The sequence below is a fragment of the Lepidochelys olivacea genome (assembly GCF_965140295.1).
Source record: "Lepidochelys olivacea isolate rLepOli2 genome assembly, chromosome: 2".
NCBI classification, from domain to species: domain Eukaryota; kingdom Metazoa; phylum Chordata; order Testudines; family Cheloniidae; genus Lepidochelys; species Lepidochelys olivacea.
In genome coordinates, this window is record NC_140412.1 from 12,356,860 (window position 1) to 12,380,634 (window position 23,775).

Below are 23,775 nucleotides of genomic sequence, written 5' to 3' on the forward strand. Positions count from 1 at the left end.
CTGAGTGGACAGTGTGGAAGACTGAAAATGAGATCTTGTGTTCCCAGCTTCACAACTGCACTGGGTCTGGGAGAAATGTCTCATGGTTGGTTTGGGCTTTTTGCAGGGGCTTCCATTATTCATATAACAACATTTTTAGGACTGGATTTGCATTTATACGAAGACCCTTATACACCCCTCAGGCAACGTACAGTGGCTTTATAGTGAGTGTGAATTAAACTTGTGTAAAGGGGCCTTAGTGTAAATGTGAATCAGACCCCTGGGGTAAAATATTGGCCCCGTTGAAGTCAACGGCAGTTTTGCTACTGATGTCAACAGAGCTAGAATTTCACCCTTCATGTTAAGTACAGTATCCTGGTCAGGTTATTATACCACTCCCATCGCCATCATATCTCAGCACTTTCCAGAGTTCAAATCCATACAGTGTGCTCTGTGCCAAGAAAATTTCTTCTCAATCCCACTCCAGTGGGGAGCACAGGGTAAGTGAGGGGGAATTTTTGTGCCCAGAAATCACAGCACGTTAGGAGATTCTGCACGGAAGAGCAAAGCTGCAGAGGTGAGGTTTGTGTTTGGCTCTGAGGGTGCTGATCTTCTTGTCATCCTTTTTTCCTGCAGGAGTGAATTCCATCGTTTTGGGCCTACTGCCATGAAAGCCCGCCATCCCATGTCCCAGCTGATGCATTTATCCTCATCCACAATGTCTTGTTGCCAGCATTAACTCCTGGGGCATCCTGTTCTGCATGGTGTATAGAAAATAGGAGAGGGGACGATGTGGACAAGGGAGCATCTGTTTTCCAGGGTTGAGTGGGGCCCCAGGAAGTGGCTGGGAATCCTTGAAATTGTCACAATTTCCACTCAGAACACTGAAGCAGTGAAAAGGCCTTACTTCTGTGGGAGTAGGGCTGTGGAATGCCATGCGTATTGCCTTGGCATTTACTAAGTCCCTTCTCTTCTGTGCTTGGCTGTTTGGTTGTTTGTTTCATGGAAAAAGGTGATCTAGCCTGAAACATGTTTCCGTTAGGTTTGAGGAGAAAAAAAAAATCAGCTCAGTTTTTATTTGCAATTCGCTGATTTTTAATAAGTCAGTCACTGAATTTGGTAGCCTACCGCTACCCATCTGGAATGACAGTCGTAGTGTCACAAAAGCATAGTTAACCACGCAGCCTGTTAATGTACAGAGCAGTGGATCATTAATATACACTGTCGCTTTCTGTCCCAAAGTCACCTCTTTTACTGTACTTTGCATCCGTACTTTGGCTCTTCTCTCTATTGCAGCCATTCATAAATCCTCACCCCACCCATGTTAATTGACACACGCATTGTCTATAACTACGCTGCACTCCAGAGCCACCAGAATGTAGAATGTGCTTCGTTTATAAAGGGGAAATGAAAGCTCCAGTACAGGGTTGGAACAATTACAACTATTTGATTAGTTGTAATACGGCTATAATTAGCTCTTATTTAAGAAGGCATTTGGCTCCAATAGATGGGAAAGGAAGAAGTAAGTCAGATAAACAGTTCTATTTGCATGAGACTTTCTGGTCTTTTGTTGTGGGTTTTTTACTTTATAGTGCTTGGTTTTTAATGTTCATTCAAGGAATGTATACAGGTTCTACTTTTCCATAGCAAAGTTAGCAGGACTGCGAGTGCCTATAAACTGTGGCAACAGCAAGGGAAGCTAAAAGTAAATAGAGGTCACACAGAGCCGTAGCAATTAAACATCCTAGGCCTGACTTTTCAAGGTATCAGCTCACTGAAGTCAGAGGGAGCTTCAGACTCTGGCGGAAAGATGGTCCACTGGTTAAGGTGCCGATCAGGCAGTCAGGAAACCTGGGTTCGATTACTGGCTCTGCTACAAACTTCCTGTCTAATCTTAGGCAAGTCACTTAAGGCCAGATTTTTAAAGGTATTTAGACATCTAACTGCTATTGGTGCCTTAATTCTCAGTCTGTAACATGGGGGTAATAGTTCTAGCCTACCTATAATGGATTGTGAGGTACTTTGGATGCTATGGTAGTAGGGGACATATAAGAACTCAAATTAGGATTTGTTTCTTGCAGCTGTATATTATTAACTGGAAATACAAATGTTAAAGGGTAAATTGCTCTTCACATCTTTACAGTGTGTACCACACTTTATTAATACAGCAGCTTGGTTCATATACACTCTTTAACAGTAGCTCTTTCTTTAAAGTAAGGCTTAGGAGAGTCTAGTATTCTGACCCCAAGAGCACCCTAGTGCCAGATGGCAAGGGTCTCCCTGGTACAGAACAGTAAAACTCAGCTGGCCTGAGTAGCTCAACACACCTCACACACTGTTGCCATGAATCCATTGCAAGGTGTCTCGTAATATAGCCTTTGAAAACGAACACTGCTCATTAATATCACTGTGAAATGTATGTAATGACTCTGTATGTGAAATTATGGAGGCTTTCTGATATTAGGGTTTGGAGTTTGTAAACAGACCAAGGAGGCAAAACTGTTTTTTTCCAGACAAAGGAGAATGACCAAGTCCTTTTTGGCTTCTGGTGTCAGAGCCCTGAGCTAAAGCTGCACAGAAGCATTTAGAATTACAGGGTAGGTGGTGACACAAGCCCTTACTGGTCTCGGTGAACCCCAAAGCATCACAAGGGTCTTTGTTTATTTGCACGCTGGTGTAATTTTATTGTTTTCCGTAGTCATTAAGAGAGATTGAAGAAGTCCGCAGTGTTTGAATAATCATCTTATTTGGTGTACTGGTTTATTAAAGGAATTTACAGAAAAACAACATCATAAAGTGAAGAATATAAATGAGTTTACAAATGAGTTAGGCCTGTTCTCTGTACTGATTCTTTCCAGGCTTGTTTAATATCCCTCCCACACATATTTAACACATGTCATAAAATCTCAAATATCCTGCCGAGATGCACTTTGCAGAGGGAGGGATACAAACTGCATTAATGCTTCCATAAAGGTGCCCTCATTACTCTGACATTCGATGATTCTAAATATAGGATTATATTTAGAACAAAGATAACAATCTGGGGCAACTATAGGGTAAAATATGTGGAACCATAACAATAGGCTTGATTGTATCTTTGCCCCTTAGGCAGGGGTGAGGCATAGACCCACCAGGACAGAGCAGAGATCCTCTGCCCTGGGAAAAGAATAAGTTACTTCACCCCTATTCATAGAATAGCTTATTCCCTCATTGTGTTCCTGGCCACTGCCCTGGGGAGGGAGCAAGGGCAGAGCCAAAATTTCTTCCACACCCCACCCTTTCTTCATCAAGCCCTGATCGCTTTCACCCCATTTGATGAAATATCAGGATCCTGGGGGAAAGTAGGCAGGACTAGTGGCAGGAGCTCGGGAGTCAGGAACCAAAGCCAGGGGCTCCATGCGGGCGTGGTAGGCAAGACATTCGCCTTTTTGCAGCAAGGCATTGGTGATGGTAAAAAATGTGTGAGGAACAGGGTACATCGAAGGTGTCTTTTTGGTTCAGCGCCTTTGCCATGTGGAGATACTCTACATCAGTGGTCCCCAACGCGGTGCCCGTGGGCACCATGGCGCCCGCCGGGGCAGTTTTGTGCGCCCGCAGGACACCGCGCTGCTGAATCGCCCACTGAAATGCCGCTGAGAAGCGTTGCCATTTCTTGGCTGCATTTCGGCGGCGGGGTGTCCGGCGCCCGCCACAGTCTTCTGGGAATAGCAATATTCTATTCTCACAGAAAGGCTGGGGACCACGGCTCTACATGATCTTTGTATATCTGGGTTTTTTTCTCCTTCCTCTGCATCATGGGGCACAGGTCTCTTACAGGTTTAAATTAGTGTAAATGGTGGATTCTCTGTAACTTGAAGCCTTTAAATCATGATTTCAGGACTTCAGTAACTCTGCCAGAGGTTAGGGGTCTATTAAAGGAGGGGTGAGTGAGGTTCTGTGGCCTACAATGTGTCGGAGGTCAGACTAGATGATCATGATGGTACCTTTTTACCTTAAAGTCTATGCCTGTACCCTATAGAGAGGATGCTTGCATATGTTATACAGAAATGTAAGTAGGCCCAAAAATCTATTTCCTAAAAGTAGGTTTAACAATAGTCAAGCGAGGCCTAATAAAATATGAAAGAAATGAGACAATTCAGAGGCAAATTTTAGATACATTAGGGCATAACCCCAGCTCATGTTGTAAACATGTTTTGATCCTATCTGCTTTTTACAAGTGTTTCAGATAAAATGTTAATGTTTTGGAAAATACTGTCTGTATTCATAGTTATTGGTGTTGCATTTATGCAGATGGTTAAATAGGCAATGAGAAAGAAGAAATTATCATAGCAGAAATACACACATGGTAAAAATAGATTTAATGTTAATTAATTAAGGAGCATTATTATAATTGATTATAAAAAGGGTAGTATGCTGATTTTAGATAGGTGCATCCATCCACCATCAAGGCACCATTAGAGAAAGGATTACACTGATTTTTCTCAGCCAGGGGATGCATCATTTCATCTTAGAATGTGAGTATAAATGAAGTGTATGCTTATGTTGTGATGCCTGTCGCTTAACTAACTACTGTATATTCAATAAAATAATTGATTTTATCACTTATTGTGTCATACACAATCCTCCACTAAATTAAATGATCTGTAACTGCCCTAGAGATTGACACCTAAAGAGTTAGGTTTGGTTTTATTCTTTATTTTTAAATTACTAATTGGGAATGCATAAATCAAAGATTACACAGGCACCTTTGAGGTGGTGTCATCATTTCTCAAAGGCAGCTTTGATTGCTAGAAGCTCCTTATATAAAATCTCTTAATTTTGTTCTCCCAGAGTGTTTTTCAGGGATTAATAGGCACAGGGGAGCAGGTGCTATTGGGGGTCACATCTTTGGGAAAGTATTGCCCCGATTGCTCCATGAGATTAATCAGTCTTGATGACAAAGACACACATCAGGTCAGGATGGATCAGGACTGGAGCACAAATGAAGGCCCTCTTGAATTGATTGAACACTCATTGAGCCTCTCAAGACCGGTGAAGGAGGTATGTTTGTGGAGGAGTGCTGTCAGTGGGGCTATTCATTCTGAGAACCCAGGAATGAAGCGCCTATAAAAATTAGTGAATCCCAGGAAGTGTTGGAGCTCCTTGATGTTCCTGTGGCCTGTCCAGCTCCGAACAGCATCCACCTTCCCAGGGTCCATTCTGAGGCCCTCAAGGGACAAGATGTCATGCAAATACTGCACAGAGTGCTGGTTGAAACTGCATTTCTTGAGTTTTACAAATAGGCCATGTTGTTGGAGCTGATACAGGACTTACCAGACATGTTGAATGTGCTACTCAAAGCTTTCTGAGAAGATGAGTATATCATTGAGATAGACTATGATATATTGGTCTAGGATGTCATGAAATATCTTGTTCACAAAGTGCTGGAATATTGCTGGGGCATTTGTAAGACCAAATAGCATTACCAAGTATTCATAGTGGCTATACCAGTTCAAAAGGTCATTTTCCACTCATTCTCTGCATAAATCTGCACCAGATTGTAGTCTCTTCTTAGGTCAAGCTTGGTAAATACCTGGGCTGATTGTATGTGGTCCAACAATTCTGTCATGAATGGGAGGGGGTAACAATTTCTGATGGTTAGCTGGTTGAGAGCCCGGTAATACATGTGTAGGTGCAGGTTAACTGGCAGGGGAGGTGGAAGGATGGATACATGCCTTGGCCATGTTAACCTGGTGATAGGATCACCAGGTGTCCAGCTCCAGCTCTGATGTGGCATAGATGCAGCCAGAAGTTATCTTGGCCCCAGGTTGCAGCTCAGTCGGACAATCGTAGTCATGGTGTGGTGGTAAGATGTCCACTTTTTTTCCCCTCACAAAATATCTGCAGTCATGGTACTTGGCGGGAAAAGCAAGAGCCAGCTCTGACAGTGGTCCCAGCTTGGCCACAGCCTGGACTGGAGTGTACCTTGGCAGCAACTTGGACTTGCGTCTTGAAGCCAGGACTTGTCCAGTGGTGTGCGCAAACAAACTTGCTGACAGAATTTAGAGTGGAAACTGACATTCTGCTCCCACCAGAGGACATGTGGGTCGTGAGCGACCAGCCATGAGACTCTGAGAATTATGGGGAAGTGGGATGAGCGGATCATATGATTTCTCAGTAGTCCTGGATAACAACTTCCAGAGGTACTATTTTGATTGTTACCAGGCCTGAGGACAGGAGTGAGCCATCTATAGTCTCTGTGTGGCCATGCCCTGGTTTTTGCTGAACCAGGAAGGCCAAGGCTTTTGCTGTATTGGCATCTATAAAATTGTCCACAGCTCTGGAGAACTTGAGGGGAACTTCACTGAAGGGGAATTTGCTGGGGCTTCCCTAGGATGTGCAGGCAAACCTCGACTTGCAGGTGTGGTGAGGGCTTGCTGTGCCTTCGATGTGCTCCACTGAGAATTGGGGGGCATCAAGAGACTAATTACAAATCCTAGTTTTTCCTGGTCTGTGGGGTAGAACCAGGGTCAGAACTGGAAGAGCAGAAGACATTGGTGGAGGAAACCCCTAAATTTTTGGCAGTCTCCATTGCAACAAGGCATATTCATTATGTAGCCATGTAGGCTGCACCACTTCTGTTCATAACATGAGAAGTTCCCTTCTGGGGGCTGTCAACTCATTCAGGTGTATCTAGTGCCATTTGGGACATGCTGGGTAGGGAGTGGCCTCCTCCTGCCATGTCCCCACAGGGCCAACCTTCTTCATGGGTTATGAGGAGTCCAGGCAAACTGTCAGGATCCTGGGCAAAGGTAGGCAGGACTAGTGGCAGGAGCTTGGGAGCCAGGAACCAAAGCCAGGGGTCAAGCTTGTCGGAGTCAAGTGCAGAGTCCAAGTCAGGAGTCAAGCTGAGGCTAGAGCCAGAGATGGGGTCAGGAATGGAGCTCAAGGTCGGTTTCAGGGTCAGTGTTTGAGTTTTGGGAGTCAATTGGCAGTCAAGATCCAAGTCAGAGCTGAGGTCAGTCGCAGAAGTTCAGAGGCAGAAAAGCATGGTAATCATGGCAGCTAACTAGGGATTTACATTGTTGGCTGGACACTTCCTGGTATACCCCATGGGCTTCAATGGGATCAAGGAGCCAATAAGAAGTCACTAAGACAACTGTCAGTCGGCTCAATAGAGGCAGAACTTCCCGTGGCCTGCAACCTCTGCAGATTGTGTGTTGCAGGGAGGGGCTAAATTACAGCATGAGGATGCTATTTACCCAGTAGCCCTGAAAGCCCAGGTTCAAATCCTGTCAGTCCTCACATGAGGTCACAATCTGAGCAGGACTAAATGTGTGTGGGGAGGAATAAGGGATGTCTCCTTCCCTGCGCAGTTTTAAAAGGGCTGTGTCAATCTAGTGCAAAGAGACTAATAGGTATGTTGTGTGGAACATAATTTGCTTCAGGGTGGGGATCATAATTAGATTTCTCTGGGGAGAACATACTTTGCACACATTTCAGCATTTTCACTGATGAGCTTTGCTGCTGCTTCCAATCTGTAGGAAAGATGCCTGTTATTATTTAAGGGTTATGTTCCCTCCCGCCCCCCACTGGAAATTATTGCTTTAGGCAAACTAGTCATTGTTAATACGACTAATCATGGGCCAAGTTCCAAGGCTTTTCTGATGATATCTTATATCTAGGTTTTCTGATTTTAGGTTTGAACTGATAAACACCAATAAAATGCTCTGGTACACATACAAAGAAATTGGTGTTTATCCAATAAACACCAGAATTGGTTATTCAGTTTGTGTTGACTTTGCTCCTTTCCCACAGCTGTTTGTTTATGTAAGTGAAGGCACTGCTCCCTAGCATGTATCTAGGGGCTTGTCTACATGGAGCAGTAATGCAGATTACAGCGGGGGGGGGGGGTGATTTCTAAATAACGTTGCACATTAATTGGTCCATGTAGGCCTTGCTGGTGTGCAATAAAGGTTCCCTAGTGTGTTTTAACGTAGTGCTGTTTGAAGCAGTACATTGTGTATGTATTGAAACAGCCCTAAAAAACCCAATTTATGGATATCTACATAGAACTCAAAATTGTTAAAAATGAACCCTGAAAAGTGAAATTAATATATCCTGAAAAACACAAGCCCTCATTATTGCTTATTAGAAACATCTAGAGTTACAGGGCAGTGGGATATGTGATGCGTTGTTGTTGGTTATATTATATAGGGGAAAGGAGATCTTGTGTAGTTCAAGAACTGGCCTGGGACACGGGAGAAGAGTAGAATTCACTTCCTGGCTCTGCAGCAGACTTCCTGTGTGATCTTAGACAAGACATTCAATCTCTCTGTGTCTCCATGTGCAGTCTAGACTGGCATTACAAAACCTTCCCAACCTCACAGAAGTGTGGTGAGAATTAATTAATTAGTGTCTGTGAAGTGAGACACTGTGACAATGGAGACCATGTAAGCACTTACACAGACCAGGGCCTTGACCCAACTTTAAGCATGTGAGTAATCCCATTGACTTTGATTCACATACTTAAAATTTGACATGTGTGCAAGCATTTGCAGGATCAGGACACAAACTAGCTATCCCCACAGGGGAAAGAGACAGAGAGCCAAGCTTGCCAGGCAGAAAAGAGTAACATCTGATGAAGCTTTATGTAGTTTATTTCCTAATTTGGCCCCCTCGCATGATGGGAAATGTGTGGCTTTTCTTTGCAGGCAGTAATTAAATGGCTGCTAACTGTATTCAAAACCATAGGAATTAAAAAAAAAATCCTTCTTTGGGGGGGAAAAAGGGTTCAGGACATTTTAAAATACAGAAGAGTTCTTTTGTGTAAGGACATGAGGCTGATCAGTCTCAGCATTTTTAGTAATTGTCTTGGTGCAGTGTTGCCAATTGCAGAAGTTGCATGAGACTGAACCCCGCAAAAGGTACATGAGGTTATTTTAAACACCAGGAGGTTTGCATTAAATCAACCCCTCCTTCAAAAAAAATGAACAAAAAATCCATTTCTTGGTCTCTGTCCAGATTTTTTTTAATTAATTTTCATTTAATTTATTTATGTATTTTATTAACTTTGTGGAGAGTGAGCGGAATGTGTGTCTGTCTGTGCATGTGCACATGTATGTGTGCATTACACACACAGCATGAAATTCAAGCTGAAGTGTACCAAAAATTCACACCCAAGCTGGGAGCAGTTATAACACTAGAATGAATTACATGGAGTCCGGTGGCACTTTAAAGATTTATTTGGGCATAAGCTTTCATGGGTAAAAGCTGACATATGAAGAGAAGGGAGTTACCTCACAAGTGGAGAACCGGTACTGACAGGGCCAATTCGATCAGGGTGGGTGTAGTCCACTCCCAATAATCTCCCGTAGTCCACTCCCAATAACTGATAAGGAGGTTAGTGGGAGTGGACTACATCCACCCTGATCGAATTGGCATTATCAGTACTGGTTCTCCACTTGTGAGGTAACTCCCTTCTCTTCATATGTCAGTCTATAATGCCTGCAGCTGTAACTTTCACTCCATGCATCTGAAGAAGTGTTTTTTTTTTACCCACAAAAGCTTAAGCCCAAATAAATCTGTTCACCTTTAAGTTGCCATCAGACTCCTTGTTGTTTTTATGGATACAGACCAACACAGCTACCCCCCTGATACCAAAATGAATTTGATGATGAAAATCCTCCCATTTGCGCAGATAAATTGGCAAATGAAACCTAGTGGGATTTAAGGCTAGGGTTGCCAGGTGTCCGGTTTTCACCTGGAATGCCTGGTTGAAAAGGGACCCTGGCAGCTCCGTTCAGCAGTGCAGTAGGGGCCCGGGGCTAAGGCAGGCTTAGTATCTGCCCTAGCTCCGTGTGGCTCCCAGAAGCAGCTGCCAGGTCCCTGCAGCCCCTAGACGCATGAGTAGCCAGGGAGGCTCAGTGCTCTGTCTACGCCCCTAGTGCTGGCTCTGCAGCTCCCATTCGCTGGGCACTGCAGCAAGCCTCCCTGGCTGCCTTGCACCCCAACCATCTCCCCCAGTCTGGATTCCCGTCCCACACCCAAACTCGCTTCTGGAGCCCATACCCCCACAACACCCCAACCCTCTGCCCCAGCTGGAGTCCCCCCTGAACCCCTAATTTCTAGCCCTACCCCAGAGCCTGCAGCTGGAGCCCTTACCCCCTCCTGCATCCCAACCCCCTGCCACAGCCCGGTGAAAGTGAGTGAGGGTGGGGGAGAGCAAGTGGCAGAGGGAGGGGGAGGGGGTGGAGCAAGTTGGGGTGGGACCTCAGAGAAGGGATGGGGCAGGGCAGGGGTATTTGGTTTTGTGCGATTGAAAAGTTGGCAACCCTAGTTAAGGCCCCTTGATTTTCTATGTTCGGCACTAATGATAGGATTGCCAACATTTCAACAGAATAGGAGCTGTGTTCTTTATAATGTTTGAGCTGTTAGCCATGTCATCTATACTAGCAGGAGAAATAAAGGACCCCAAGGGGCCGGACTGGCTGTCAGTTCACCTTTAAAACAGCATGCATGTCTTCTGCCTAAACTCTTATAGTTATATAGCATCAACGTGGAGGGCCTTTGATACAGCAATGATGCTGCCATTCTGCTGTATCTATGTGGGACAGGATGCCAGCATCCCGTACAGCATGGCGGAGCATTCTGCACGCCACCACACACTGCTCGACGGGGACTCCTATCACACTCTGGCATAGTGACTTTTTGGAATGGGGTTGGATGCAGAGCCGAAGGCTGCAGTCGCTGAAGTAGGTTGGGAGTGGATGGTGCTCAGCATTTTGTGGGATTAGTCTGCTAGTTCATTGTAACTCTCCTCTCTGAAACCCTGCAGCCCTCTAGGAATGCTGATCTCTGTGAACATAGGGCATGTTGAATTTCAAAGCTGAATGGAACTTTGTCCTGAGGCATTGGATCCATTCAGCTTATTGTATAGAATCTAAGGCATTGTTGGCTATCTTTGACTTCGACCTTCACAATAAAAACGGTGGATCTAATGCCGCCATGCAAATCTAACTTCTAAACCAATTATCCACTAGCAGTGGTCTGGGCAGGAATGTGTTTGAAATGAAAATTACATTAAACTTTCCATCTCCGAAGAGAACCAGTATATCAATATCCAAATCAAATAACAGCAAAGCCCTTTTGTCTGTCAGATAGGAATAAGAATACATTATGTCTGTAATATAATTTCCCAGGTATCTCTAAAATGATGAGGTTTAAATTAAAATAAATATGACTGCATGCCTTTGAAGAGTTCATCTGGCTCAAGCATTCTATTGGAACAGCTGTAGTGCAAGAAAGTAAATATGCTTTTTTTTGTATTATCCACACTTATGAGCAACAGCTGTCCAGGGTACCTGATGGGAAGACATTGGGTAGAGGAAATAATTTGTATATTCCCAAGTGTGTTTGATAAAAATCAGAGTTTGGAAAACTGACTTGTATGTAGTTTGAAGTTTCAGCCAGATGGACCTGGTAAATAATGAACTTGGTCTGATCTGTATATAACTCATATTCCTCCATAAACCCTTTTAGATAGTAAACATTTTGGCAGTGGGGCTGTCTTTATTTATGTATGTGGTACAGGCCAAACAGACTGCTGCTAAATAATAGTCAATGAAGATTATTATGCTGTAGTACCAGGTTTTCCATTGCCTATCTGGCTGGCAACATGCTTGGCTTTTAGGGAGTTCCCATACCACTCCCCCCTTTTTATTTTAATTTTTGCAAATAAAATAGAGAATAGGAAATACTCCATGCTGCCCCCCTATAGTAGTAGCCAGAGATATGGACTGCACATTGTATACACATTTTCCACCCACTGGAGAGAAGTAAATCAACAGTGTTCCATTCAGCAGAATTCACTCAGTGCCACGTCCTTTTGATCAGAGTTTCACAAACCAGTGCTCCCTCAGACCTCCCGGCTTGCAGGGGTGCAGTTGTAGCCTTGGGTTTGCAAATGACATAGTGTTGCTTGCTCTGTTCATTTGGCAGCTGTGATGAGTACAAAACATCTGCACAAAGGTCCCAGTTCAGGAAAGCATTTCAAACTCTTGCTTAACTCCTTTCCTGTTCATAAAAGCACACGCCTGAGTGCTTTCCAGAATAGGGATAAGAGACTTAGGTTTTTCAATTCTGCCTCTCTTTACAGGAGCAAAATTTCTGCACCTTTTAAGTAGACTCGCTTGAAAGCCAAGAGAGTTGTTGAATTAGATTGTAAATTCTTCGAAGCAATGAGGATAATTTTGACCAGTTCCTAGCACAATGGGGTCCTGGCCTGTGACTGGGCCTTCTAAGCATGCTGTTAATACAAATAAATAATAATAATAATATAATATTCCAGAAAACCACCAGTCAGAACTTATGTGAGCTGGGGTGACCTTCGGGGTGGGCAATCAGGGTGGCTACCCTGGGCACCAATGTTCAGGGGTATCAAATCCTTGGTGGGGGCTTGGTCCACTTGTTTTTTCTTGACAGATGTTATTATTGCTTTTGCTTGTGCATTTTGAGCAGGGTTAGGGATGGGGCATTGAAAATGTTTTCTACCCTAGGTGACAAAACCTATAGGGCCAGTCCTGTGCTCAAGAATAATGTTTTTAAAATTCACATTGTCACAAAATGGCTTTGGGTAGGGCTGGATGGGAGGAAGCTTTGCAGGGACGTGGTTGCACCTAAGCAATAGAAGTATAATGACTAGAGGATATTGATACAAAATTATGATACAACCTTGAAAGTCTCTGAACACCAGAGACCCTTCGATCAGCGACTGGGCATGCTGGCCCTATAGACTGCTAAGTCAGTCTGTTACTTGGATGTGAGTCTGTTATAGCCCTAACTAGAGAGCATCTTTACCTCAGACTGTAGCAACTCATGCTTTTAGCTCTGCAGGTTTCCAGTGCGTCACCCAAGAGGGCAGCTGTCATATGCTCAGTGTTCCAAGGATCCCACAGAATTTGTGGAGGTTAGGAAAAGTGTAGACATCTTTTCCTTTCATTGTGTTGTTATCTTGTGGTGTCATTGCACTTCTATGTTTTAGCCTAGAGCAAAAAGGGGACAGCTGAACTGTCATTTCTGCCCCAGCCATGGTATTCCATGGATGTATCTGCTTTCTCAGAAGGTACCCAGACAAATTTTACAGATTCCAAGTCACTTGGATAGGGTTCTGATGAGCTGCTTAAGTATCCTAAGTCTCTCAGGAGAACCTTACAGGGCATCTCCATCATTAGAAACAATGTCAGTGTCCTCCTTTAAAAAGCAGCCTGCCTGCTGCAGCTTTGTTTTCTTTAAATGCCTCAGCAGGGGACCATTATCTTGCAACATTATGCTCAATTAACATTAATTATTAGGAATGCGAGTGTGTAATTACAAATTTAAATACAATGGGCCTAATTAATCCTGGAAGCTGAAATGTAAGCTAGAAAATGATCTCTTTGCAAAAATCTAAAGCCATGCTCTGTCTGTGTTTTGTGCAGGTGACTCTAGCCTCTCTTCAGCCTGCGTTCATGAGAACAGCGTGCACAGTAGAATATTTCAGATCTTATACAGGAACGAAGAGATTGTTATTAACGAATCGATGAACTTCAGGGTCCACTTACTCCTAGATGGCGAGAGGGTGAGTTTTCATTGGATGTGAATAAAATGGATACTTTTCTGTTATAATGTGCAGGTGGTATCCAGATGTCAGGCTTTCAACTGGATTCTAGAACAGAGTTGAAACCGATGGCTGGTCATGTCATCTGTGCTCCAGCCAGCACTGGAGGACCTGTTCCATCTCTCTTGGAGCTTCTTGGGGCACATGGGGAGTGTGCAGTCTGCAGCGTCCTTTTGGCTAGTACAACCTTTTTCCCCACTTGGTACACCCAGAGCTGGCTGCTATTGGGAGGTTGGGGGGAGCAGGGTCATGGCCCCACCTTCTCTCTTGGATGGTTTGTGAGCCCTGTGGGCACTAGGGAAGGAGCAATCCCTGTGCTCCCTAGAGAGCCGGCTGCGCAATTCTGCTTTATCCTTTCACAGCGTGGAGATGCATGTTCTTTGTGCCTTCCTCCCACGTTGTTTACACATACAGTCTGATTGGTATGCCCATCCCTATGTTGCCTCTGTACAAGGACTGTCATTCAATGCTGTCATTCATACCTGCTCTCAGTAACGATGAAGATCTCAAGAGATCAGCTGCTCTTACAGAAATTCAGAAAATAAGACCCTTCTGGTCCTGCAGACAATCTGGAATAAATTCCCCGGGTTAGGTTTGGGACTGGCAGTTCAACCTCTTCCCCTCCCCTGCTTCTCTTAATATCCTGAAATTCAAGGAAGAGCAGATTCAGTGTTCTGGCATTGGCTTATCTGAACGTACAAGTAGCTTTAAAAACAATTATGGTATAAGGTCTGTTTTAGTTAAAGCTACTAGAAAAACCTAATGTAAGCTCATTTGAACTGCTTCCTCTCCTCTATTCTTACCGTGGGATTGATCTCCTGTGTTCTCTCCTAAAACATTTTGTTTCTAGTTTTATGTATGCTTATATGAGAAATGGACAATCATGAACTGTGAAGGAAGGAAAAAATACCCTCCTTTCACATATTGTGAAATTTGACAGAAAACAATTCTAACAAATTTAGCTGCAAATTAATTTACCCTCATGATGCAAAATCTGTCATTAATCAGTCTCTCTCCCCAAGTTACAGTGACTTCCACTGGGCTGAGTGGCTTCATGCTGACTGCTGCATTAGCATTTGGGACAGTTTTTCCTGCCAAAAATGAAAATGATCCTGCCAGATTCCTCACACCAGCTCAAACTCATCCCTGTGCCTGATGTGTTGTGTGGAGCGTGGTTTAGATAATAAGCTCCTAAGAAGTGACAGGGGCCTGATTCGCCACTCACACACTGGCTTTACACAGATACCAACTCCGTTGTCTTCACTGAAGTCACACCAGAGCAATTCAGGAGTAAATGAAAGAAGAATCAGACCCCATGTCGACTTATATATTTACACGTCACCGGATATACTGCTGGCACTCTGTAAATAATAAGTAACAATCACTTTGTCACTCAGAAACTTTGGTACTTTTCATTCCTTTGTTTGACAGCTTATTTATCACGATAGAACCGCATCCTGCCAGCCTTCCTCCAATCAAGTAACGCCTAGCTTTGCAAGCAGTGGAGGAAGGTCCTACTCTGCATGAATAAGGGTGGAAGAGTCACTGGGGCACAGAGCTGATCAATGACCAATAAAATTAGTTAGAAAGTCAGACTGGGCGACTTGGGTGCTTGAGTCACTATCCTCTGTGCATTTTGGCTGTCGGAGCTTGGTTTATAAAATATTCCAATAAACAAGCTGTGTGCAAGGCCAAACAGTGTTTGAGTAATTCCATCTAGAGGATAGGCTGCTAACTGTGTACTCAGTACAAAAAAATAGTAATATTGGGTAGATTTTGGGTAGAGTCTCTCCTTGTGATCTGTTTCCATAACCCAAGAGAAGCTTAAATATCCTTTGCACTTAGAAAGCTGGAAATAACTCTGGAGTCCAGCAGTAGGTGGAAGATGCCCCCAATTATGAGGCTTGGAGGGGTAATGAGTGCACCAATCATCATTTAAATATGCCTCATTAAAACTCTCTAGTGTTGTGGCAGTTGGCTCTGCCTCATTCTAATATCCCAGAATGCATCATACTTTGATTTTTATTGGAAATTATGGTGTGAGGTAGAATAAGCCCACAGGGTTACAAAGGAGCCTAATTTATTTTCTCATGGTTTTCAGTTTCTTTTTACATAATAATAATAATAATTATGTTGTTATTAATAATAAAAAGTTGGTTCCATGCTCTTCAGTAAATGGTGATAGGACTGAATGATGCATTCTGGGGTGAGATGGTAGAGTAGAGCTACCCGACATGAATCTGGGATTCCTTACAGTCAATTTTTAGCTGGTTCTGTTCTCTCAACCTGCGTATTGGAGGCACGCAGCACCAATTGCTCAAATTGGCCATAGGGAAATAGAATTTCCATTGGCTTACTTTTTTTATTTGTAAGCTGCCTTTTAAAGATGTCTTCCAGAGGAGAATATACACCTAAGTGTTTATATAGAATTCCAAAGCAACTGTGTTACACTAAAACTTGAGGGCATGATCAACAGATTATTGATGTGAAAGGAAAGCCTATCCCTGGATAAAGGCCCCAAGGCCCAGATTTTTGAAGGTATTTAGGTGTTTTGGAGGTATCTAAAGTCATCAGGGTGGAAAAGACATTTCAAGTAGGCTCTCCCTGTTTCAGAGCTAGTCATGTGCACGTCACATCACATAGTGAGGAGAAGCCATTTAATCCTTGCTGTTCCCTGCTGTGTGCCACATTTGCCCCTCCACTGTATCTTTAGTGCCAACCATCATGGCTGGGAGTTGTGGGAAACAGTTGGGCTGTTGTAGGGAAAGGCTACACTAGAACTCCTTGAGCCTGATTCTGACCTCATTTACACTGGAGAAAGAATCTGATCTAAAGCCTGTTGTAGTCAATGGGGTTATATTGATGTAGAGCTGGTCAGGACTTTTCTATTGGAATAAATGCAGCGTCTGCAGAATTGAAATTTCCCATAGGAATATTTTGATTTGCTGAATTTTTTTTAATTTTTTGCATTGGGAAAATTGAAATGAAAATATTCCACTGAATGGACAGCACTTTGTAGTATCTTATCTTGTAAGTTCTCATTCTTCTGGTAACTCTTGCTGATTTCAATGGGAGTAGCAGCTCAACATCTCTTAAAATCAGATGCCAAATTTCATCCACACTTGGTGGATGAGACTTGATCTGTCTCAGGCACAGTCCGTGGATTGAATCCCTAGTTTAAATGCAGACTACAATTCCAAGAACTTTGCTGTATAATAATTATTTCCTTTGTATCCAGCAGTGACTGTGATTTGAGTTTTAGCAACAACAATACGCTTTTTTTAAAAAAAAGTCTTGTTTTGATAAACATGCTTGCAGGTATTTCAAGACAAATATTCAATATGTAGAGGCTGGAATTTCGTCATCTCAGGTCCCACCAAGAGCTATCATATGCTGCACTGCAAAATAACAGATTACTTTGGGAGGGTTTAAGTACCTTTACTTTGATCATTATGACAACGCTAACTCCTTGAATTCTAAATTATTTCTCCCCCACCTCCCCCCCCCCAACACACACGCGCATGTACATAAAAATCATAGAATCATAGAATATCAGGGTTGGAAGGGACCCCAGAAGGTCATCTAGTCCAACCCCCTGCTCAAAGCAGGACCAATTCCCAGTTAAATCATCCCAGCCAGGGCTTTGTCAAGCCTGACCTTAAAAACCTCTAAGGAAGGAGATTCTACCACCTCCCTAGGTAACGCATTCCAGTGTTTCACCACCCTCTTAGTGAAAAAGTTTTTCCTAATATCCAATCTAAACCTCCCCCACTGCAACTTGAGACCATTGCTCCTCGTTCTGTTATCTGCTACCATTGAGAACAGTCTAGAGCCATCCTCTTTGGAACCCCCTTTCAGGTAGTTGAAAGCAGCTATCAAATCCCCCCTCATTCTTCTCTTCTGCAGGCTAAACAATCCCAGCTCCCTCAGCCTCTCCTCATAACTCATGTGTTCCAGTCCCCTAATCATTTTTGTTGCCCTTCGCTGGACTCTCTCCAATTTATCCACATCCTTCTTGAAGTGTGGGGCCCAAAACTGGACACAGTACTCCAGATGAGGCCTCACCAATGTCGAATAGAGGGGAATGATCACGTCCCTCGATCTGCTCGCTATGCCCCTACTTATACATCCCAAAATGCCATTGGCCTTCTTGGCAACAAGGACACACTGCTGACTCATATCCAGCTTCTCGTCCACTGTCACCCCTAGGTCCTTTTCCGCAGAACTGCTGCCTAGCCATTCGGTCCCTAGTCTGTAGCTGTACATTGGGTTCTTCCGTCCTAAGTGCAGGACCCTGCACTTATCCTTATTGAACCTCATCAGATTCCTTTTGGCCCAATCTTCCAATTGGTCTAGGTCCTTCTGTATCCTATCCCTCCCCTCCAGCGTATCTACCACTCCTCCCAGTTTAGTATCATCCGCAGATTTGCTGAGAGTGCAATCCACACCATCCTCCAGATCATTTATGAAGATATTGAATAAAACCGGCCCCAGGACTGACCCTTGGGCACTCCACTTGATACCGGCTGCCAACTAGACATGGAGCCATTGATCACTACCCGTTGAGCCCGACAATCTAGCCAGCTTCCTACCCACCTTATAGTGCATTCATCCAGCCCATACTTCTTTAACTTGCTGACAAGAATACTATGGGAGACGGTGTCAAAAGCTTTGCTAAAGTCAAGAAACAATACATCCACTGCTTTCCCTTCATCCACAGAACCAGTAATCTCATCATAAAAGGCAATTAGATTAGTCAGGCATGACCTTCCCTTGGTGAATCCATACTGGCTGTTCCTGATCACTTTCCTCTCATGCAAGTGCTTCAGGATTGATTCTTTGAGGACCTGCTCCATGATTTTTCCAGGGACTGAGGTGAGGCTGACTGGCCTGTAGTTCCCAGGATCTTCCTTCTTCCCTTTTTTAAAGATTGGCAATACATTAGCCTTTTTCCAGTCATCCGGGACTTCCCCGGTTCGCCACGAGTTTTCAAAGATAATGGCCAGTGGCTCTGCAATCACAGCCGCCAATTCCTTCAGCACTCTCGGATGCAACTCGTCTGGCCCCATGGACTTGTGCACGTCCAGCTTTTCTAAATAGTCCCTAACCGCCTCTATCTCCACAGAGGGCTGGCCATCTCTTCTGCATTTTGTGATGCCCAGCGCAGCAGTCTGGGAGCTGACCTTGTTAGTGAAAACAGAGGCAAAAAAAGCATTGAGTACATTAGCTTTTTCCACATCCTCTGTCACTAGGTTGCCTCCCTCATTCAGTAAGGGGCCCACACTTTCCTTGGCTTTCTTCTTGTTGCTTGTGAAAATATGTTGTTTCACCTTTGCAAGATGTAGTTAAAGCAAATGTTAGACCAGGTATCATATGATTCATGCATATCTGTGTAGGTCTGGTGCCTTTGAAATGTCTTTAGTGGGTTACTGATACAAGATCTTTTGCTGCAAGGAGCTGAGTACATGCTACAGTATGCTGGTGTAAAGCAATGTCATTGCAGAGAATCTATTATTATACACAGAGGAGTAGTTCTTTTTCTTTCAAGTAGAGGACAGGGTACACTAACCAGTAACACCTTCTTCAGCTTCTATGCTGCATTGCTATGATCTGTTAAACAGTCATCGTGTTGTACCTGAGAAGTAGCTGCATTTTAGTAATAGAAGAACTGATTTCTGCTTGTATTTCAGTTAACTAAAACTATATGTAAGGCATTGTTCTAAACTCTACTAACATTGCATTGCAGGTTGAGAAAAGTGAAACAGACAATTGTTAGAGGATTAGATTCTGCTTTCATTTTTAGCATGTATTTTGATTGGCTTTAATTGTGTCAAACTATATGGTGCACCGCTAGATCCATTCTTTCCAAGGTTAATATAAATTAACTTGCAGCTCATCTTACTTTCTTTTTCATAAAAACAAATTCAAATTCTTTTATTAACAATAAAATATCAGGAAAAACTTCCTGATGGTGAGCTCTATTAGATGAGGGTGTCAAACACTCCGTTTGCCGGCCAGATCTGGCCCAAATGGTGTATTTATTTGGCCTGCTTAGTACATCCAGATTCTGCACAATCTAAGCTTTCCTTAAATTTTTTTACCCCTCATGTTTTGCAACTCAAATCTTCCTAATGTGAGCCAATCGCAAACCGATAAAGTCCGTTCTTCCTGAGTCTTCAGAGAGCCTGTAACAAAGGCTCTGAGAGGTATGAACTCCCTTCTAATCTCATTGGGATATTAACTATAAAGACTAAGCGGTTAACTGTTTGCAGTGTTGTAGCCATATTGGTCCCAAGATACTAGAGACACAAGGTAGGTGAGGTAATATCTTCTATTGGACCAATTTCTGTTTGTGAAAGAGACAAGCTTTTGAGTTTACATTCTGTAACCCACTAACCCTTCTTTGTCCTATGACTGCAGAGTCTTGAGTGGTGCCTTGCAACATGTGTAAACTCCTTCTGCTAAACAATGTGTTCCACTTTGTATTTAGCTGTGATGCTCCAAGTATCTTTCCCAGACCTAAAGAGCTCTGTGTAGGCTCAAAAGCTTGTCTCTTCCACCAGTAGAAGGTGGTCCAATAAAAGATATTACCTCAGAATTAACTATTTAATTTATGATTGTTTTGTCAGTAATTGGACTCTGCAGTAGTTATTGATTGAGAACCACCACAGTTCATGGTTCTATATGAATGCAGAAGAAAAACTAATCCTTGCTCTCAGTAAATTCACAATAAAATTCAGACTAATAATCTCCTAAACAGCAAGTTGATCTTTCCATTACTTGGAACATCTAAACTTGGAGGAATTAAAACATGACAAATGTTCTGGGTGGGTGTGACATTCCTCAATTTGGACTGTTGAACAGCTGTGTCCTGTCAATTTTCCAACCTGGGCTGCCTTTTACACTGCTTTGCTGTGAGAACAACCACTCCTGGCCTGTTCATAAACAGCCTTTAGCATGAAGCACCCCTCCAGTCTGAATGATATGAGTGCTCTAGCTAGTTACTCCTGAATTATAGTGCAGAGTGACACCAGCAAATGCTCAGTCCCAGACTTGTCCCCAGAAATGTGCACCTTGTACTGCCCAGCTCCTTCTTGGACAATACAAGCTCCTATAAACTCTGTCATTTCATTAATAGAAAATGATATGCACAAACCCTATTATAGCTAATGGAGGTTCCCAAACCATTGGAGGTTCCCTCCATTGGTTCAGTCCAAATATACTAGCTTAGTTAAAACAATAAAACAAGTTTATTAACTACAGAAAGATAGATTTTAAGGTATTACAAGTAACGAGGCACAAAAATCAGAATTGGTTACAAAGAAATAAAAGAGAAAAGAAAAACTAATACCTGATTTAACAAGCTAAGTGGACTTAAAGCAATAGGATTTCTCTCACCGTTTTTTCACAGCAGTCTGGCTGGATTTTTCAACCAGGACCCCTCCCGCAGTTCAATTCCCTCCTTTCTCTTTCAAACATTGTTGATGCTGTGAGTAGAAATGAAGGGAGCGAGGTGATTTGAGTCCTCTGTTCTCCCTTCTTTTATCATTTCTTCTCTTCGAGAATCATCTCCAGCTGGGGTTCAGGTGACAGCAAGTCTGTCTGCCAACATGTAAATTTCTCACTCACACCCTTCTTCCTGCCAAAGAATGGCTGCTTAATCTGGTGACAGTCTTTTTGACTATGCTGACACCTGGCTGAGGTGATGGCTAGCTCTTTGTCTCTGAGGAACTGGTCTGGGCTGCTTCCTCAGATTTAAAATATGCCTTACTGACATCATACAAAAGAATTTTATAACTTTACATACAATGCTGACATACACATTTCACCAGGACAGTAATGTTCAGCGAATTATGAGTTTTCAAATTATAACTCACAAGGCATATTTTGTACAAAAAAATATCATAGTCTTGTAAAAAGGATGAACATGAGGGTACAGTCTGTCACAGTGGAACAATCTTTCACTGGCAGAGTTTGGACTAGATGAGCTACTACGACTTTTCCGTCTCTAATTTCTGTGGTTTATTTAGATTGTCAGCTCGTTGGGTGAGGGACTGACTTTTTGTTCTCTATTTGGTACAGTACTTAGCACAATGGGGTCCTGGTTCATGACTATGGCTCCTGAGCATTACTACAATACAAATAATATCAATTTTATATACTAATGACAATAGTTCACCAAACTTCTTAAATTTCTGAGTGTAAAATAATAGGAAATTAACATGTCTGAACCAGTATGTTTTACATCCGGGATCAGCAACGTTTGGCACGCGGCCTGTCAGGGAAATCCGCTGACAGGCCGGGACAGTTTGTTTACCTGCAGCGTCTGCAGGTTTGGCTGTTTACAGCTGCCACTGGCCGTAGTTCACCATTCCAGGCCAATGAGGGTTGCGGGAAGCGGCAGCCAGCACATCCCTTGGCTCAGGCTGCTTCCCGCAGCCCCCATTGGCCTGGAACGGCGAACTGTGGCCAGTGGGAGCTGCGATCGGCTGAACCTGTACATGCTGCAGGTAAACAAACCGTCCCAGCCCTCCAGCGGATTTCCCTGACTTGCCGCATGCCAAGGGTTGCCGATACCTGTTCTACATACTTTTTTGAGTAGAGATGAGCCAAAACCTTATGACTGAACAGCCCTGCTCTGAACACCTCTGAAGCTCTTTGAAAGCCGGACGCAAAGTTTATAATGTGTGTTCCTTCTGCATTCTGAAGCATGTTCCATTCAGTGAAAGTTTGCTTGCTGCTAACGCCATCAAAACTTAGTCTCATTTCAGAGCAACGGTGTATTTGTATGTCTAAAGCCGGACAGTAGCTCTGAATCCTGCTGTAGCTGACCAGTTATATTGCCCAGATGTTCTATGTATGCACTTCAGTAGCTTTCTCACACCGCTCCTGCATTTCTTTGCACTCTCTTTGTCAGACAAAAATATTGCTTTGCGCTTGGGTTTTGTGTGAGCTGGCTTACACAGGTAACTCATCCCTTCTGTTCTTTGCAGGTGGAAGATGCATTAAGCGAAGCAGATTTTCAGCTCAAGTTGGACCTGCACTTTACTGATAGTGAACAACAGTGAGTGCTGTTTTAAAGCTCCATGGATATTGTAGGGACTCTCTGTCTTCGTGTAACGTGAATTCAGTGAAAGTTAAAGGGTCTTTCGGAAACTGGAGAGCTCTGATTTGGCTTCTGTCTCCCTTGCAGAGGTGGCTGCCCATTCTTCTTCCTCCCTTCCCCCATACCTCTCCCCCACCAAGGGCATTTTTCTTATCCCTCCCCTTGCAGTAAGAGGTTTTCTATTTTAAGGGTGGAATTTTCAGAGGTGCTTGGCACTCCTCTAACTCTGCTACCATGGCAGTCAACAGGAGTTTTCCCATTCACTCAGTGGGACCAGGGGCCGCGATTTGGGAAAGCGTTGCTTTTCCGGATATGCTTCAGCGTTGTCCTGGATAAGGATGAACTTAAGCAGATGTCTAGTGCTTTTCTGAGTCAGGGCCAGAGTTAGGTCAAGGCTGAGCACGGTTGGAAAATCTCATCCTCTGTGTGTATGGGCTAAGAGCCTGATCCTATCCCACTAAAATCAATGAGAGTTTTGCCATTAACTTAAATGGGAAGAGGATCAGCCCTGGATACAGGAGCTTTGCATTACTCCTAGTTCACCGGTCTTGCCAAACCATGCTTGTAGTTGTGCTTGAAGAAGCCTCTCAGGGCCTACTGAGGTAATTGAAAAGTCTTCCAGTGACTTCAGCAGAAGTTAGGTGAGGTCCACAGTGAGCTCCTTGGAGTTGGGCTTCACACTTAATTGGGCCCCAAGTCACTTTATACACTGCCCCACAAGGCACTTACAGCGGAGCTCAGTGTACCATTTCCATTTAGCTTCTGGTGAAGGTGTAGATGAAAGAAGAGCTGTGTTATCGCAAGCTGGGGGTGGGGGGCAGTGCTTTAACATATCAGGGCTGCGGGGAGGGCCTGGAGGAGAAATGAATTGCAATTCATCAGAAATAATCTAGTGCATTTATTTCACTTTACTATTGTTGTAATCTGAACAATTGTTCACCAGGCCTTTTTTAAAGAAAAGTTTCTATCGTGGTATTTTGGTAGGGACAGTTATACAAGTCTCAATGAAACAACTCTGTTCATCCAAGGATGCTCTGAGCGGTCTTTAAAACCC

The 23,775-nt window shown here is 43.5% G+C and overlaps 1 protein-coding gene across 1 annotated transcript in view; it reads left to right on the plus strand.

Moving 5' to 3' along the window:
• Nucleotides 1–23,775, plus strand: part of FAM135B (family with sequence similarity 135 member B) — a 318,140-nt gene that overhangs the window by 179,801 nt on the left and 114,564 nt on the right. Inside the window, exons 4-5 of the mRNA XM_084621351.1 lie at nt 13,437–13,576; nt 22,609–22,679. Of these exons, the coding sequence (XP_084477477.1) occupies nt 13,437–13,576; nt 22,609–22,679 (211 nt within the window). The remainder of the gene's footprint in view (nt 1–13,436; nt 13,577–22,608; nt 22,680–23,775) is intronic.